The following is a 15,703-nucleotide window of genomic DNA, read 5'->3' on the forward strand; positions in this document are numbered from 1 at the left end:
GAGCAACAAGAAAGTTTCTGTATATGGTATTTGCTCGATGGAAATCTCTACTTGGCGCAGTACCTTGAACCAAAATTTCAAAACCATCGAAACTGTTTTAAACTGAAATTTTTGGTCTTTTTGGTTTTAGACTAAAAATGTTAAACTAGGCCGCAGAAAATGCTCCTTGTTGTTGCGCCACACATACTTCATACAGCTCTTCCGATCTGTATGAGATGATACATTGGAATCGTTTGCCTCTGTGATAAATTAATGATCACTACTGGAATTGCTTCAATCTATTAATTTCTATGGAATTTGGGGGAAAGGGGTGACGAAGATGACCGAAAAGTAGCTTAAGATTTCGCATTTCTTATTGTTGTTGGTCTCCGCTATACCCTCACCAGTAATCACGGTGAACGGACAATCAAATGAACTTCTGAACGAGTTCTATCATCTGGATTGTTGGAAAGCGACGGCATTTATGTGGGAGATATTCAGCAAAGATGCGCTAAGGTCTGTTGTGCGTTCAATTCCTTGATGAAATGTCTGTGATCGACAACTAAGCTGTTCAAGCGAACGCTTGCTCGCTGAAAACCGTCTTCGCTTTGTATGTTACATTGTAAGGAGACAATAGGATCGCCTTGTCTAAGTTGCCGTGAGAATCCTCCGGGACTTAAACTGGAGGATCGACGTCAAGCGAGACGTAAAGTTTCGCAGAATATGGAACAGCAACGGATTGATAGATTCTGTGCGAGCTCTAGCGGAAGATCGAATAGGATGGGCTCAAATAATTTCAAGGACGACTCACCTCTGCGAATATGCAAATATGTCGCGTTAGACAATAACATCCGCCTGCCGTTTAAACCAAATAAGCAAAACAATATCTAGTTGTAGATTAGCAAAAAAGATAAATGATAGAGTCTTTCGCGTTAATCAATCGTCTTGAGATGTGTTAACGCGTTTTACCGCAATTCGTAATCGTTGGAGTATTAGAACGCATGTTGGCCTATACATGCGGGGGCTCGCCGATAATCAAGTTCGATAATCAGTGTTTTTATCCTCCTCAGACAACTCCAATTTATCGACCCCGGAGGGATAAAAGGCTTGATTTGCACCATGGGGCTTTCGAACCATCGACGGTGTGGCTACAACGCACGTCTGACCGACTGCGCCACACCCATCCCGCAGAAAGATTTGTTCTGCTGAATTTGCGGATCCAGCTGTCAATTTTAAGCTCTAGAAAGAACTATTTGCTAGGTGTCAACAAAGATAGTCATGATCTATTTTAATAGTGTTAATGTTCTAAATCGGTAAGGCCGGAAATTTGCAACACAAACCATTAGGATTCTGTAACACCTGTTTGTTGCGGATAGTAGTCGTCGCTTGGAAGGAAGCAGGTGCAATGTTTTTCAAGGGTATCAGATACATTCCTTTTCATATATAGCCGATGCGAGTAGGTCAAATCGGTTATATAGCAGGTAATAGCTCTACGGCCTCAATCTTCTTCGCCTTTGTTGGTCTTCGACTTTCGACAGCGCGTATTTTCACGTCTGATTTGTCTCGTTTGTGTTCGTATATTATTCACATTATGCGCATCGCTTATTCTGGTTTAGCTACAGTTATCACTTACGATAATCCTAGCTCAATCGCGTTGAAGCAATCATTCACGTTATTGTATTAGTTCTTCCTTTGATCTTAAGCATATGATCTAAGCTTTCTTCAGGATTTGCATTCGTAATGACTTTTTTTAGTATAACTGTCAAATTATCCATGTTTGAGGGCTCTTCTTGTTGATAAAACCGAGTAGCAACAGGTTTTAGTTTGGGCGAGCAGCAGAAGAGTTTCTTTCGAATTAGTGCATCGGTGAAACAATGGACTGGTGGAGGCAAAACTAAAAACTCCAATCAGGAAAGAAAAAATAGCAGACTGCTTGTATTCGATTTTGCTTCACGCTTGCTTCGCATGAACACTAAAACATCAATCTTTATTCATGAGGAGTTGCGATTTTTCCTGAAAAACGGAACAGCGAAAAATCAATTGTACCGTCTCGCCGCTACCTCTTGCCTTTTATCGTACTCTTTCTTTGTCTATCTACCGAGACTCATGGAAAAATTCGAACAAGTAGATCGCTGCTCAACTTTCTTCGTACAAACGCTTGTTGACTCTGCTAACTGATTTTGTAACAATCAAGAGACTACAATTTCGCGTTCTAAGTGAGAAAAAATTGAGACATCAACGAGTAACGGAAGAGTGCCGAGCGCCGGGATTTGAGAGAGTATTCTTAATAAGTCAACAGGAGGCATCAGCGCCAATAGAATGCTGTTTTGTAAAACTAGAACACGTGTGGGAGGATTATGCACGCGCGACAGATAAAAGACTGAGACTCCTAAAAAGAGACTGGTGATTTGGCAATCTATAGTGGTTAAGTAGAAGGGGTTGTCGCATCAGCACTGGACTATTCAATGATTCTCCAAGGGCGCGCACTCATTTATAGAGACTGGCAAGAGCCACTACAGTGTTCTTTGCGTAACCAAATCAAAGGGGGGCAGAAAGGACAGAAGAAACACAGCAGATGTCACTACCGACGTTGCCCATCTCCTTTTCAATGCTAGTGTCCATTCTCAGTCAAAAACAGCGCTTTTCAAATCCAGCCACCTGTCCAAAGCGTTTAAAGGTCATGGAGCAGATTTATGACAAACTAATAGAACTTCTACAGGCTATATTTGGAATAGAGAGGAGCTAATTCATCATTTCACTGTGCGCTTAGAAAATGTTTGCGTTTATCATTGCTAAAGGATCAACGCATCAAAACGGCCCGGAAGAGACGGTTTCAGGCGTTTTGGCGCACTATTTTTACGGCAATTACGAACAAATGAACGGAATCACCCCCCTCTCCACAGTCTCCCATCCCGTATACAAATACTCCACCTGAAATCTGCACCACCTCAGATTCGTGGGGTGATGCCTTTAAACAAATTCTGATTAAATTCGCTGAGAGATATCAATGAAGAAAACTGAGAAAGCGATATTTCAGATGGAAACTCATTTACATTTAGATCAGATCGTTTCTAGTGAGGAAAGATTTTGCTATCCACCTCAAAGTCCCACGGAACTCCCTCATTAATGAGGCTAGGCGTCCCTAGTTGGCGGATAGGGACTATTCGCCCGACCAGAAGCGACTTTGTGCCTCCCCTGAGACGCAGGTAGATTCAGGAGATAGGCTCCCTGTTTCTGCTCTTCTTTTCATGACACTATTGTATACCGTACATCGGTCCGGCCAAAAGCCTGGAATTAAGCGACTTGGAGATGCAAGGGAGGCACTTTGGAGTCGGCCCTAAAAAATAAGCTCCATCCGTCCACCCCCGGGAGAATGTAACGTTCTCTCAAAAATTTATGGGAATAGGTTCGCCACCTCTCCATGGGTTTTATATTTATATGCAGGACACAGTACTGGAAAAGATTCCGCGGATTCCGGAAGAAAGCCTGGTACGGCAGCGCCAGCAAGGGTGGGGTCGAAGGAGTCATGTAGGGTACCATAATGGAAAAAGACTGGGATCACGATATGTCCTTACAACGGACGTACCCTTGCATTTACAGCCATTAAAAATCTGGTGACCTTCTGCAAGGTTTTAGTTGGTGATTTCAAGGCTAAAATTGGCCCCCAGAGGAATATCTGGAGAACTCCACATCGGAACCCACGGTCTTCAATGGAATGAGTAGAGAGAGGCTTTCCGAGTTTATCATGACGATTGAGACCATACATGGAAACTCGCAATTCCAGAAGCCCTCCCCTCCACGCTGGACGTGGGAATCACCCGACGGAATATACCATAATGAAATTGACTACATCGTCGTCAGCAAAAGGTTTTGCCTTTCGCCGTTGTACCAACGTTTTATACGGGATTGAATCATCGCATTCTTTGAGGAGGAATTTCTTTCGCACAAAGAGCCGCGAAGCCGCGAGGTTCACAAAGCGAACTCCCAAAATCATCATGGACTGGGAGCTCTTCGCTTTGCTTGCCGGCTTTTGGGAGATGGATATGATTATGGACAACATCGACCCGGATATGAACGGCTAGTAAAACATTTTCACGACTACACGAGGAAAGCGAAGAGCTGCACACAACCATGAACTCACGTCCGAGCTCGCGAAGCGTTGCAGGGAAGTGATGAAAGAAGACCTGAACAAAGGTGATTTCTCTAATCGAGAAGGGAGATAGCAAAAGTCATTCACGATTTCTACTCAGATTTCTTTAACAACCACGTCCACTGGCCTCCTCACCATTCCAGAAAAGGCGGACATGTCATTCCAGAAGTCCTCCTTTCCGAAGTCCGACATGCCTTGATGTCGGTCAAGAATCTTACTTCACCCGGTCCTCACAAGATTGTATCTGAACATCTAAAAAACGTACCGCCAGTACTTATCAACAACCTGGTGAGGCTCTTTACATGTCACCCGTCGGAACGAAAGGTTCCTTATCAATGGAAAACCAACAAGACAGTGATGTTGTATAAGAGGGGACACCCACAAGACATCGGTAACTTCGTCCAATCTGCTTATTGTACGTCATCTAAGGACATCTAACAGGATCGAGAAAGCGTTAGATGGAAGAGATCCATGTGAGAGACTATCGTTTCGAAAAGAGTTCAGCACCATGACTACATTCATTCTGCTTCGAAACTTATCGAGGTATCGCGAAAGTACAGTGTGCTGCCCTGTCTCACCTTCATTAACTTGAAGGAAACTTCCTTCAAGTTAATGAAGGTGAAACGCTGGCCATGGCCGCTTCCGTCTCAACTGGGCCAAAGAAAGTTTCCGACTCAGTTGAGACGGAAGCGGCCATGGAAGCTTAAGACAACCAAGTACTTTGGGAGTTCCACGGTAAGTTCGCGACCGGAATTTCGCCATTCTAAAAGAATATCATTATCGACGTGAAGAGTGGAGTCCGGGAGGAACACAATATCGCCTAAAATATTCACGGCTACTTTCGAGAACGCAATGCGGAAGTTAAAATAGGAGGACATGAGAGTGAAAGTTGACAGCTAGACCATCTGCTCTTAGCTGGTGACAACGTTCTGATGAGATCAAGCATCAGACAAACGGAACGAATGCTGACCCAAATTGGAGAACCACGCGGATGCATCAGTCTTCAGCTGAATCTGAAATAGACGATGTTTATGCGAAACGGATGAGTCTAGGATCTCTCATTTACGCTCAACGGAACGAACATATAGGATTGCAACACCCATTTTCATCTCGGTCGGTAAATGAACATGAAGAACGACCTGACCTCCAAGCTGGGCAGGAGAAAACGAGCGGTTTTGAGAGCGTATAAGAGCGTCGAGGCTCCTCTTTCAGAAACGTGGACGTTTCGCAAGCAGGAATAGAATGAGATTAACGTTATAGAAACTCCAATTCAATCTCCGTCCAATTTTACTCGCACATCACCGAAGATTACAGACGCTACCGCATATGCCAGGAGAAGCAAAATTATGTGGGCCGGACAAGCGATGCGTTTCAATGACAATCATTGGACCAGAGAGGCGAGCGACTGGATACCATGCAACATCAAACGCAGCACAGGAAGACCGCCGACCCGATGGTCAGACGTCTTTACGAAAACAAAGCAAATTCTTCCGAAAAATGAGGAGAAAAACCTCCGGGTAGCTTCCGATCGGTTAAAGTGAAGTTCGAGAGCCATGAAACCTTTTTACCTACTGGAGAACTTATAGTACTGAACAGTTCAACTCCAGAAAACGCGTAAACTCCACAAGGTGGAGGTACGTAGGAATTCAGATCCATTATTTTGTTCCTTTATCGATAATGATTTTGCGGACGAACCGACGAAATCGTACGGCGTTGGGTACGATTATGCTTTGCATAAAAACTTTTAGTATCGAGTAAACGTATGTCTAAATCGTAAAGTACGACTGGAAGTAAGATAGAAGTGGAAAAAATGGAGAGTCGTATAGATTAGAAAGAGCTTTTTGCCCATGACTTTCTTACAAGTCCGCTCAAAAGGTTTCCAATTGTGGTGGTGGAATCCTGGTGGCGCATCTCTGAAGTCTTTGAAACTTCAAAGTCAACTCTGCCAACAAAAAGACCGTCACCAAGCCTTTAATCTTAGTAAGTTGTGATCAGATCTGAGAAATAACCCGACAAGGTCAATTCCATATATGCCTTCCGTCGAGTTTGCATTTGTTACCCACGCGCATATGTCACCTACTTACTGGACAACCACGAAGTTTCGAGCCCGTACGCAAATGCGCTGCAACTACACTCGTGATTCATGTCGTTTTGACCCGACTGTATAATGTTGGGAGCTCTCCCCTGAAGGATAGAGTTAAGGGTGCAGATCACGAGTATGAACGTGATTACGCTAAACCCTAATCTCCCCTCATCATCCTGAGAAATGGCGTGGGGAACAGCCTTTGTGTTCAAATTACCCTATGAGGCACCTTTGTAACGCGCCACCTATGTACACGGTTTTTCGGTTTCCTTAGCAGTCTTTTTATTTGTTTTGCTTGAATAGGGTACTGAAGGAAGCTCTTGGTACGCTCGCAGGCGACACAGACCAAATATGAGCGCGCGTACGAAGTGTTTCGTAGAAGAATTCAGGCACGGAAGCCGTTTCCGTGATCGCTTGGGTAGCATTGTGTGTGAGGACGCCAAAACTCGTAGCCTATGCCCCTTATCCTATCTTCGGGCGAAGAGATCCTAACATCAACGTCAATCCTGTCTTTCACACGTGCGTCTCACGTGCGCTTGAAGAGGTGTCGCAAGAAAGTGCACTGCCCTTTTGTTAAGACATATTTTTCTGAAGCTGATTATAAGAATCAGTTCTAGTAAATTCTTCTATGCTCTACCCTACTGATAACATCCGATGAATAGGTTATTTCTAATAACATTCTTTCTTCATTACATCGATACACCTGCCTATTCTCTACTAAAATCTGTGTACTTCCGTTTTTCAGAAATATAATCACGTTAACATCGTTGCTGTCATTACATATTTTAGTTATTCTCGTTTGTCTATGGTCTATCTCGCAATTGACATCATTGTTTTCGTTACGCGTTTTCTCAGTTGAATACGAGCAATTTGTAACCACTTTATCCCTATCTAAAAACTTGAATACGAGCTATTCGAATTCAGCTTTTCATATTACTGGATGTTACATACTGAATCGTTAACCTAATATGTAAGCCCTCAAAACATAACAAATATCAACGAAGCTTCGAGCTCAACGACCATCACTACTCATTTCTGACTTCTGCACAGAGAAGCACCTTCCACCGCAGTTTGAAGGAAAGTGCTGCTCACACCGACACTTATAACGTCGCTTCTAACGCTGCTCCACGAATAGGCTGCTGTTTTCCAAGAGAAACAACGCAGATCACCTGCCTAACCTTAAAGGCATCACTCCACAAATCTGAGGTGGTACGGGTTTCAGGTGAAGTATTCGTATACGGGATAGTAGATTATGGAGAGGGGGTGATTCCGTCCATTTTTTCCTAAGTGCCGTAAAAAACGGCCCGGAAGATACGGCTTCGAGCGTTCTGGCGCACTATTTTCTGCAAGGAGTTCGACTGGAGCGCCCCAGCCTTGCGTGGCGTCGCATCTTCCGGGCCGCTGTTTACGGCAATTAGGAAGAAATGGACAGAATTACCTCCCCCCCCCCCCCTTCGTATATCTACTATAACGTATACGAATACTCCACCTGAAATCCGTACCACCTCAGATTCGTGGGGTGATGCGTTTAACGCTCCTCTTCAGTTCTTCCCGACATTAGTCCGCCTTCATTTTTTTTATTGCTGAAGAAGCAGGGATTGGTAACAATCATCATCTGTAAAGTGCTGCTCATTTTTTTTCCTGATTTTTGGGGTTTTTTTTGATAGTTTTCTTTTTGCCAGAAACGCTATAGTTCGAAAACCTCAAAACAGACCATGAGTTATTCTTCGATCTTTATTCTTCCGATTTCCGGCCCTTAGTGCATGTGACCATAAGTGGATGATAGTCACTGTCACTAGCTCCAACGAAGAAATGTAACTGATTAATATTCAATCCGTGAAAATAATTATCATGATCATGATTATGATATATAATAACAAGCTTGTCCCGTGCGTGCGTGCGTGCGTGCGTGCGTGCGTGTGTGTGTGTGTGTGTGTGTGTGTGTGTGTGTGTGTGTGTGTGTGTGTGTGTGTGTGTGTGTGTGTGTGTGTGTGTGTGTGTGTGTGTGTGTGTGTGTGTGTGTGTGTGTGTGTGTGTGTCACCAAATTCGAAAATGGGTTGCGACCGGTCCCGCGGTGTCGCATTGGCGCGCCGGCGCCAGATACCTATAGAAGGGGGTGCGACGAGTCCACCGGCGCCAGATACCTGTAGAAGAGGGTGCGACGAGTCCACCGGTGCCAGATACCTATAGAAGGAGGTGGAACGGGTCCACCGGCGCCAGATACCTATAGAAGGGGTTGGAACGGGCCCACCGGCGCCAGATACCTATAGAAGAGGGTTGAACGGGTCCACCGGCGCCAGATACCTATAGAAGGGGGTGGAACGGGTCCACCGGCGCCAGATTGGTGCGCTAGCGCCAGATACCTATAGAAGAGGGTGCGACGCATCCACCGGCGTCGGTGGACCCGGTCATTGGAGCGCAATAAATTAATGTGCATGATGCAAAAGGTAAATGGTTGCAGCCGTTTCATAGCCGTAATCACTTGGCGCTTTGCTCTTCACTTTTATGACTACTCCGTGTGCCTATTTCCTTCTTCTTTCGCCTCAAGTTTGTAGCATGCCGTTCTCAGAAAGTGGAAACACGCATGCAAATGGCTGCTTAAATAGTAGCAAGATGTTTATGTGATCTGACGTGGAACGTTATCTTTATCAGTAGGATAATGTCTTTCACATCATTTAATGTTAAAACGTCATTCTGTGATAACTATTGGGAGAAATCAGGAGGAATACTCATACTTCGAGTAATGCTTTAAAATGGTATCTACATTATTCTGGCATCGAAGGAGTGTTTGTAGCTGATGGTCGAATATTCTCCAAATGTAGAATTGACGCGTTTAGAAGGAGAACTCCGTAATCTTTCGCCTTAATTTATAATATAAAGAAGAGAAGGAAAGCGTTGTTAAAACTTTCATTGGTCAGTGAAGGGGAGCGAATCTAAAACCACCGAAAGACTGAAGTCCGGCTTTAGCCGGACATTCAGACTGGTATCAAAATTACAGCGTTGTAAAGGAGCATTTTGCTCGATGTAGGAATAATTTCTGTGTTCTTCAGAATGAGCGATACTACACATGAGTTATCGAACCTTCATACACCGTTCTTTATTCTCTACATTGTTACTGGTGTTGTATTTCTGATGTTCCATTTCCGATTCATAATTGTGAGTTTGCAGGCTCCATAATTACTGTGATACAGTACCGAAAGAACTTCAGGAGAACAAAAAATATTTTTCTTGTTTGCAACGAGATTTGTCTAAATTTTCTGGTTCAAATTTTCCATTTCAGGTCATACAAAAAAATAAGTCACTTGTGAAACTACCGGCTTTTCGTATTATACAACATGATTCTATTGCATGTTCCATAAACATAGTATCGCAAATAGTCGCTGTAGCATCCACATTGGCAGATTATAACATGAATTATACACTCAACTGGGTAAGTAACACAAACAACTTGAGGGGAAATGCAAGATTACGAGCCTGAAATGTTTCACGTGAACTAAACCAGAAGAGGAGTTCGGTAATCCGCAAAGCTGTGCTGTTGCTCCAAACACCTTGAGCGGATTAAGAAGAATGTGGGAATTTTCTGAGATATTTTGGTTTCGTAGAGGTATGGTAAATTCTGTTTTGCGAAATTCCGGCCATTACTGAGAGAGTTAAGAGTTAAAAATGAGATGGGGGTTACAATCCGACATCTTACATCCAATATTTAATTTCATGGAGGTGTTTTCCAAAAAAATAACATGTCCTCGTGGTTCTAGTAGAGTGCACAGAAGATGTAGCAGCCAGGAATTCTTTGCCAGAAATTGAGAAATAGATGGATCTGCGTGTTTCTTTTTGTTTCTACTTCATAACTCTCACCAATAAGGTGAGAGCGTTCAGGTGTAGTGCAGTCGGTAAGAAGTTCCGCTGCGATCGTACGATCGATGGCTCGGAACTAGGAAAGCCTTTCATCCTTCCGGGGTCAATAAATTGAGACGAGATTTATCTGGGGAGGTAGAAGTAGTGAATTCCCACATCTGCCCGCCCCTACGAGTCATTGTGAGGCTGCACACGCGTTCATTGATCCAAAAATTCTGAACGGAAGTTGAATGTGTACGTGAAGGTATACATACGGATTGGTCAACTCTGATGTGTCTAGTTTGGGGCAAGAATGATTGAAGATGTGTTTCATGCACATCTTTCATTCATAAAAGTGGAAGATTTGATTAGTTCTGTCTAGTAACTGCTCGTATGCACAGGCTTATTGCGACTTTGCTTATCACTTTATCATTTGTTACTTGTTGATACCTTCAATCATGTAGTAACATTTTGTGGTTGTTTGTTAGTAGGAATTTTTTTTCTCAAGATGCCTAGGAAGTAAAGTTAAGAAAGAAAGTTAAAAAGAAAGGAGAAAGTTAAGAGGTCGCTTCTTCACATGGTATGTGATCTATGAGTCGACTTTTTTCAACTCCTCGTGGATAGCAACTGCGGACTTTCTTGCTTTCTGCGCCGCGAGGAAAAAATGCCATTTTCCCATCTCTAATAGGTGCCAGAAAACCGCAGTATGACCGTTTTGTAGGACAAATCCAATTGCAGAAACAACGGAGAAGGGGAAGGAGAGAGGAGGTAGGGTGAGGGGTCGTATTCGAAAGAGTCTTGCCTCTTCACTACGCCTAACACTCGTTTCAGCCAGTTTACGCACGGCAACAGGAGCAAAGGAGCATGCGCTTGTCACAAAGAGAAAGGGTATTGGAAATTTCTACACCATGTGTTAGGTTGGTGCAAAAATAACGTTGGTATATCTTCACGACAAATTTCTTCTGGTTACACTCACCTTCAATATTAGGAACTGTATGGCTTTTTGTAGCGCATTTCGTTTTAGTTATTAGTTTTTCAGTGATCTTTAACGAGAATTAGTATTTGTTCATTACCAAGAATTAGGAGATAATATATACAAGTGAGATTTTCATTAAATCTTCTTCTACGACTTCAAGTTGGGCAGATCTGCAGCGGAGACAGCTCGGAATACCAGCGCTGTTTGGCATACAGAGGCAAAAATTTTTCAAAAAGTATTTCAGCAGTAGATGTTAAGAATCTCTGCCAAGTTTGACCGATAGATTCCACACCTACAAGCTGATTGAAGTCCAGATATAATGAAAAATATCATACTGATGCAAGCCATATAGCAAAACGAAAAAAAGCTAATTTCGCGTATTTTGTGATTCCTGGCAAACATTTACAGTGGCCACTACATCTTCTATCTTCAGCCCTATCACTGGCACTGGTAAATTCTGCAAACAACTTACATGCATTATAGATAAACGGCGCCATTTTTCAAGGCAGTTGGGCTGTCGAGTACCCAATGATCTTGATTCTAGCTGCAAATCGACTTCTGTCAGTCGCCTATCCTATGACCTCAAATCGAATTTTTGATCTTAGCTTCGCTAATGTAAGTTGAAGCTCATTCTGTTTGCAAAAATTATATTGCTCCAAATTGCAAATCTTTCTTAAAGGCATCATTCCACGAATCTGACGTGATATGGATTTCTGATGGTCAAAGACTATGCGGGATCGCAGATTGCAGAAACGGATGGGATCCCGATCATTTCTTCCTAATCTCCGTAAAAAAAAACGGCAAGGAAGATGAGCCTTCGAGCGTTCCGCCGCTCTATTTTCCACAACGAGTTCCATTGGATTCATTCACCAGCCCTTTGCTCGTGCTGCATCTTCCGAGCCGTTTTTTTACGGAAATTAAGAAGAAATGGACGGAATCCCCCTCCTTCCCACAATCTATGACCTCGCATTGGCATAACCCACCCGAAACCCGCACCACCCCAGATTCGTGTTGCCTTTAAGTGCGTGAGAAAATGCAACTGACCTCACCTCAGTCATCTGACTTGCCCAGATTGTGCTCACGGGGGCAGTAATGTTGGTTATTTTTTTATTTTACTTTCATGTAAGTAAAGAAGTAGTTAACGTTACTGGTAAGCTACTCTATGGGAAAAATCTACATTATTTTTTATTCTTATTTTTGTGGTGCCAGTATGAAAAAGGATTAAACTATACATTTTACTTTCAGGGTATGGTTGGACTTTGTTGGGGTTTTGGTATTTTCAATGCCGTTATCTGTCTTTTAGGACAAGTTCAGAGTATCTGGATCGCCACAGTGCCAGGATTTGCTTTTACAAGTAAGAGTATACCGGAAACCGAATATGTTCAAGCATCTGAGCGCAATTGCTCTTTGATTACGGCAGAGAGTAAAGGAATGTATGAAAAGTCATGTGGATCGTTTATTCTTCTCAAACAAGCTCTGCTAATTAAGCGATTCTCAGGTGGAACTGCTCTCGCAGATTTCATTTCCTACATGGACTTTTATTTCGCCGAATTTGTTATTCTATCCAGTCTTATATGCTATATTTCAATTTTTATGATTTTATCCAAAAAGGTTAGTTGAGAGACGGTTAGCGATTGAAAAAACGCCAGGGCAAAGCGCACTTTTAGCACAACGCCATAAGATCTATAAAAGTGGAATTGCCATTGATTCTTCATTTCGGGACAATTTTTGCCTTAACGGCTGCAGTACTCTATCTGTGGCATTATCCACCATGCCAGAATGATCTTTATGGACATATTTTCAACCTCTTCGTTCTGCTTAGATTCTGTGTATCTCCAGTACTTGCCCTGTTGACCAATGAGTGAGTGGATATGAAGTCATTATAATTTATCACAATATTACACTAACAGCAAAATAACCATCTATTTCAGGTCGATCCGAGAAAGATTCTTTTGCAGAAAACTTCACGAGGACACTAAGACCATAATTTTGAAGCAAACTAATACCAAATAAATATTGGCAACAGGCCGCTGTGCTGCTAACTTTTATTACTCAATGTATTTTCTACTGAACCTTTTATGGAACATATATGGAATCCTTGTTTCCCTGCTTATTGCTTATATTATTTTTTCAATTGTTACAATTTTTTTGAAAAAAAAAACACTGAACATTGGCCAATAGGCTAACGTGATTGGACGATAAACTTATGGAATCGACTCATTTTGATATCTCATATCATTCTTGGAGAATGCATATACGGAACTTTGGCTTCACTTCTCGAGCAGAAGGAAGGCGAGGAGGAGGTCTACTGTCATTACTAAACAAGGGCCGAGAGACGGAGCCAATTTTTTAAATCACAATTTGCCGGTGCCGGCACTTCCCTCAGCCTCCTAAATAATTTCAATTTTTGTTCAGCTTCCATTGGTGCGAAAAATAAGTGCACAGAAGTACACAGTGAATGCAAAGGACTTTGTGTTGCCTTTAAAACGGTTCCAAAATCTAAATGCAGCGATTCGATAGAGGCCTGGCCGAGAGATGGGGAATGTTCTAAGCAGAAAAAGAGCGTACGTTCCAGCTCGTCGTCGTCACACTGCTGTTCGATACTTTTCGATAGTCTTCAAAAGTGAAAAAGTGAACAGTGCGTCCAACAAAGCTACATACAATAGAACGTAACACGTGGATGGAAAACCCGTTGATGCCTACCCTTTTCTTTCTCTTTTGCCTCAAAAAGTTAGAACATATGATGCCTAAACGGGGCGTAGACTGCGGGGAATCGGGTGATTCCATCCATTTCTTCCTAATCGTCGCAAAAAAAAACCGCCCGGAAGATGCGGCTTCGGTGGCCCTATTTTCTACAGCAAGTTCGACTGGAGCGCGCCAGCATCCCTCAGCACCCTCCGCATCTTCCGGGCCGTTTTTTTTTTAAACGAGAATTAGGAAGAAATAAACGAAATCACCTTTCTCCCATAATCTGCGACCTCCTAAAGGCGTAACCCACCTTGAAGGCTCACCCCATGAATCTGAGCTGATACGGATTTCAGGTGGAGTATTCGTATACGGCCACGGATCTCCCTCACTAGAGGGATCACAGCCGGTTAGTCGCGACGCTACGTGGCGCGTCCCCGGGTGGTGGATAGGTGGCTAATCGCGGACTAAAAGCGACCTTGTGCTTGCCCAGAGATGCGGGTGGATTCAGAGGATGGACTCCCTTTTTCTGCTGAGCCAGGACTGACTCATGACATCTTTGTATTCCGCACGTCGGTGCGGCCAAAAACCTGCAATCAAGTGACTGGGAGGTGAAAAGAGTCCTGATTCCGGAGAAAAGCCTGGTACGGTAGCGCCAGGAAGGACGGGGTTGCAGGAGTCATATAGGCTACCGAAACGAAAAATGACTAGGATGACGATCTGTACTTATGGCGCACGTACATCGGAAGCGGCCATCGAAGATCTGATGATGCAAGCCAAGAAGATCAAGTACGACGTCATCGGACTGACCTAGATGAGACGACGTCACCCTCTAAACGCCGTATATGAAACTGGAGAAGAACTGTTCTTAGGAACATGCGACAGTAGAGGTGTTGGTGGAGTTGGCGTCCTCGTCAACACGAGTATGGCAAAGAACATAGACTCTTTCGAACACCTTACGATCCGAATCGGACGTCTGCGGATGAGAAGGTGTGGTCCAACATCAGCTTTGACTATCTTCGTCGCTACGGTGAAGAGGAAGTCGAAACTTTCTATATAGACCTGGAAAAGTTCTACCGAGAAGATCATGCCTTCTACAAAGTCATAATTGGCGATTTCAACGCCAAAGTTGGGCCAAGAAGAACGCCGGAGGAACTTCACATCGGGATCCACGGCCTACAATGGAACGACCAAGGGGAGAGTTTTCATGACGACTAAGACCATCCATGGGAACTCGCAATTCCAGAAGCCCTCCTCTCTACGCTGGACGTGGGAGTCACCCGGTGGAGGATACCGTAATGAAATAGACCACATCATCGTTAATAAAAGGTTCTGCCTGACGGACGCTATTGTACCGAAGTTCTATACGGGATCGGACCATCGCCTCCTCCGAGGAAGATTTTCCTTCACATGGAGAGCAGAAAAAGCCGCCAAGTTCAGAGGGATAAATCCAAGAACTATTATCAACTGGGATCCCTTCGCTGCGTTAGCCGGCTTTTGGGAAGATTCCGCAGTGGACGACATCGACGAGGAATGTGACCGGCACGTCGAACACCTTCACGACTGCGCGAAGAAGGCTGAGAGTTCTAAAACCACCAAGAGACGCCTGCCTTTGGAAAATCCTTAAGCTAATACGCCAGCGTGGAGCAGCACGAGCCGCAGGGAACCAAGAGCTCACGTCCGTGCTCGCAAAGCTTTGCAGAGAGGCGATAAAGGAAGACCTTAAAGAGAGAAGAGCAGAAGTGCTAGCTGAAGCTGCAAAGGCGGGGAAAGCATCTGCTATGCCCGTCGAGACTTCGCCAGTCGCAAGAAGAGGATGACTGCTCTCCGGAACCCGAAGGGAACAGCAATTGCATCGAGAAGGAGGATGGAGAAAATCATCTACGACTTCTACTCTGATCTCTTCGACAGCCATGTCCACTTGCCTCCTCGCCATCTGAGGAAGATGGACATGTCATTCCAGAGGTTTTCCCGTCCGAAGTACGTCATGCTATC

At 43.8% G+C, this 15,703-nt stretch overlaps 4 protein-coding genes across 5 annotated transcripts; 2 read left to right on the forward strand and 2 right to left on the reverse strand.

Annotated features, from left to right (window-relative positions):
- Nucleotides 1-3,890: 3,890 nt before the first annotated feature.
- On the reverse strand, nt 3,891-4,321 carry RB195_017316 (uncharacterized protein; the record flags this gene model as incomplete). Its single annotated transcript, XM_064184260.1, has 2 exons — nt 3,891-4,163; nt 4,265-4,321. 2 exons carry the CDS (start codon nt 4,319-4,321, stop codon nt 3,891-3,893), a joined length of 330 nt encoding a protein of 109 aa, XP_064040141.1.
- A 4,943-nt stretch (nt 4,322-9,264) lies between these two features.
- RB195_017317 (uncharacterized protein) lies at nt 9,265-13,036 on the forward strand (the record flags this gene model as incomplete). Of its 2 annotated transcripts, XM_064184262.1 has the most annotated exons (7): nt 9,265-9,369; nt 9,494-9,643; nt 11,507-11,638; nt 12,269-12,377; nt 12,522-12,634; nt 12,691-12,884; nt 12,955-13,036. In XM_064184262.1, the coding sequence occupies 7 exons, from the start codon at nt 9,265-9,267 to the stop codon at nt 13,034-13,036; spliced, it is 885 nt and encodes a 294-aa protein (XP_064040143.1). The 2 variants fall into 2 exon arrangements, with proteins under 2 accessions (XP_064040143.1, XP_064040142.1); XM_064184261.1 differs by having other exon boundaries at nt 12,269-12,634.
- A 1,879-nt stretch (nt 13,037-14,915) lies between these two features.
- On the forward strand, nt 14,916-15,335 carry RB195_017318 (uncharacterized protein; the record flags this gene model as incomplete). The annotated part of the gene is made up of 1 exon (XM_064184263.1): nt 14,916-15,335. The coding sequence occupies one exon, from the start codon at nt 14,916-14,918 to the stop codon at nt 15,333-15,335; it is 420 nt and encodes a 139-aa protein (XP_064040144.1).
- On the reverse strand, nt 15,195-15,644 carry RB195_017319 (uncharacterized protein; the record flags this gene model as incomplete). Its single annotated transcript, XM_064184264.1, has 1 exon — nt 15,195-15,644. The coding sequence occupies one exon, from the start codon at nt 15,642-15,644 to the stop codon at nt 15,195-15,197; it is 450 nt and encodes a 149-aa protein (XP_064040145.1).
- Between the last annotated feature and the right edge of the window lie 59 nt (nt 15,645-15,703).

This window comes from Necator americanus, chromosome II (assembly GCF_031761385.1).
Source record: "Necator americanus strain Aroian chromosome II, whole genome shotgun sequence".
Classification (NCBI taxonomy): Eukaryota; Metazoa; Nematoda; class Chromadorea; order Rhabditida; family Ancylostomatidae; genus Necator; species Necator americanus.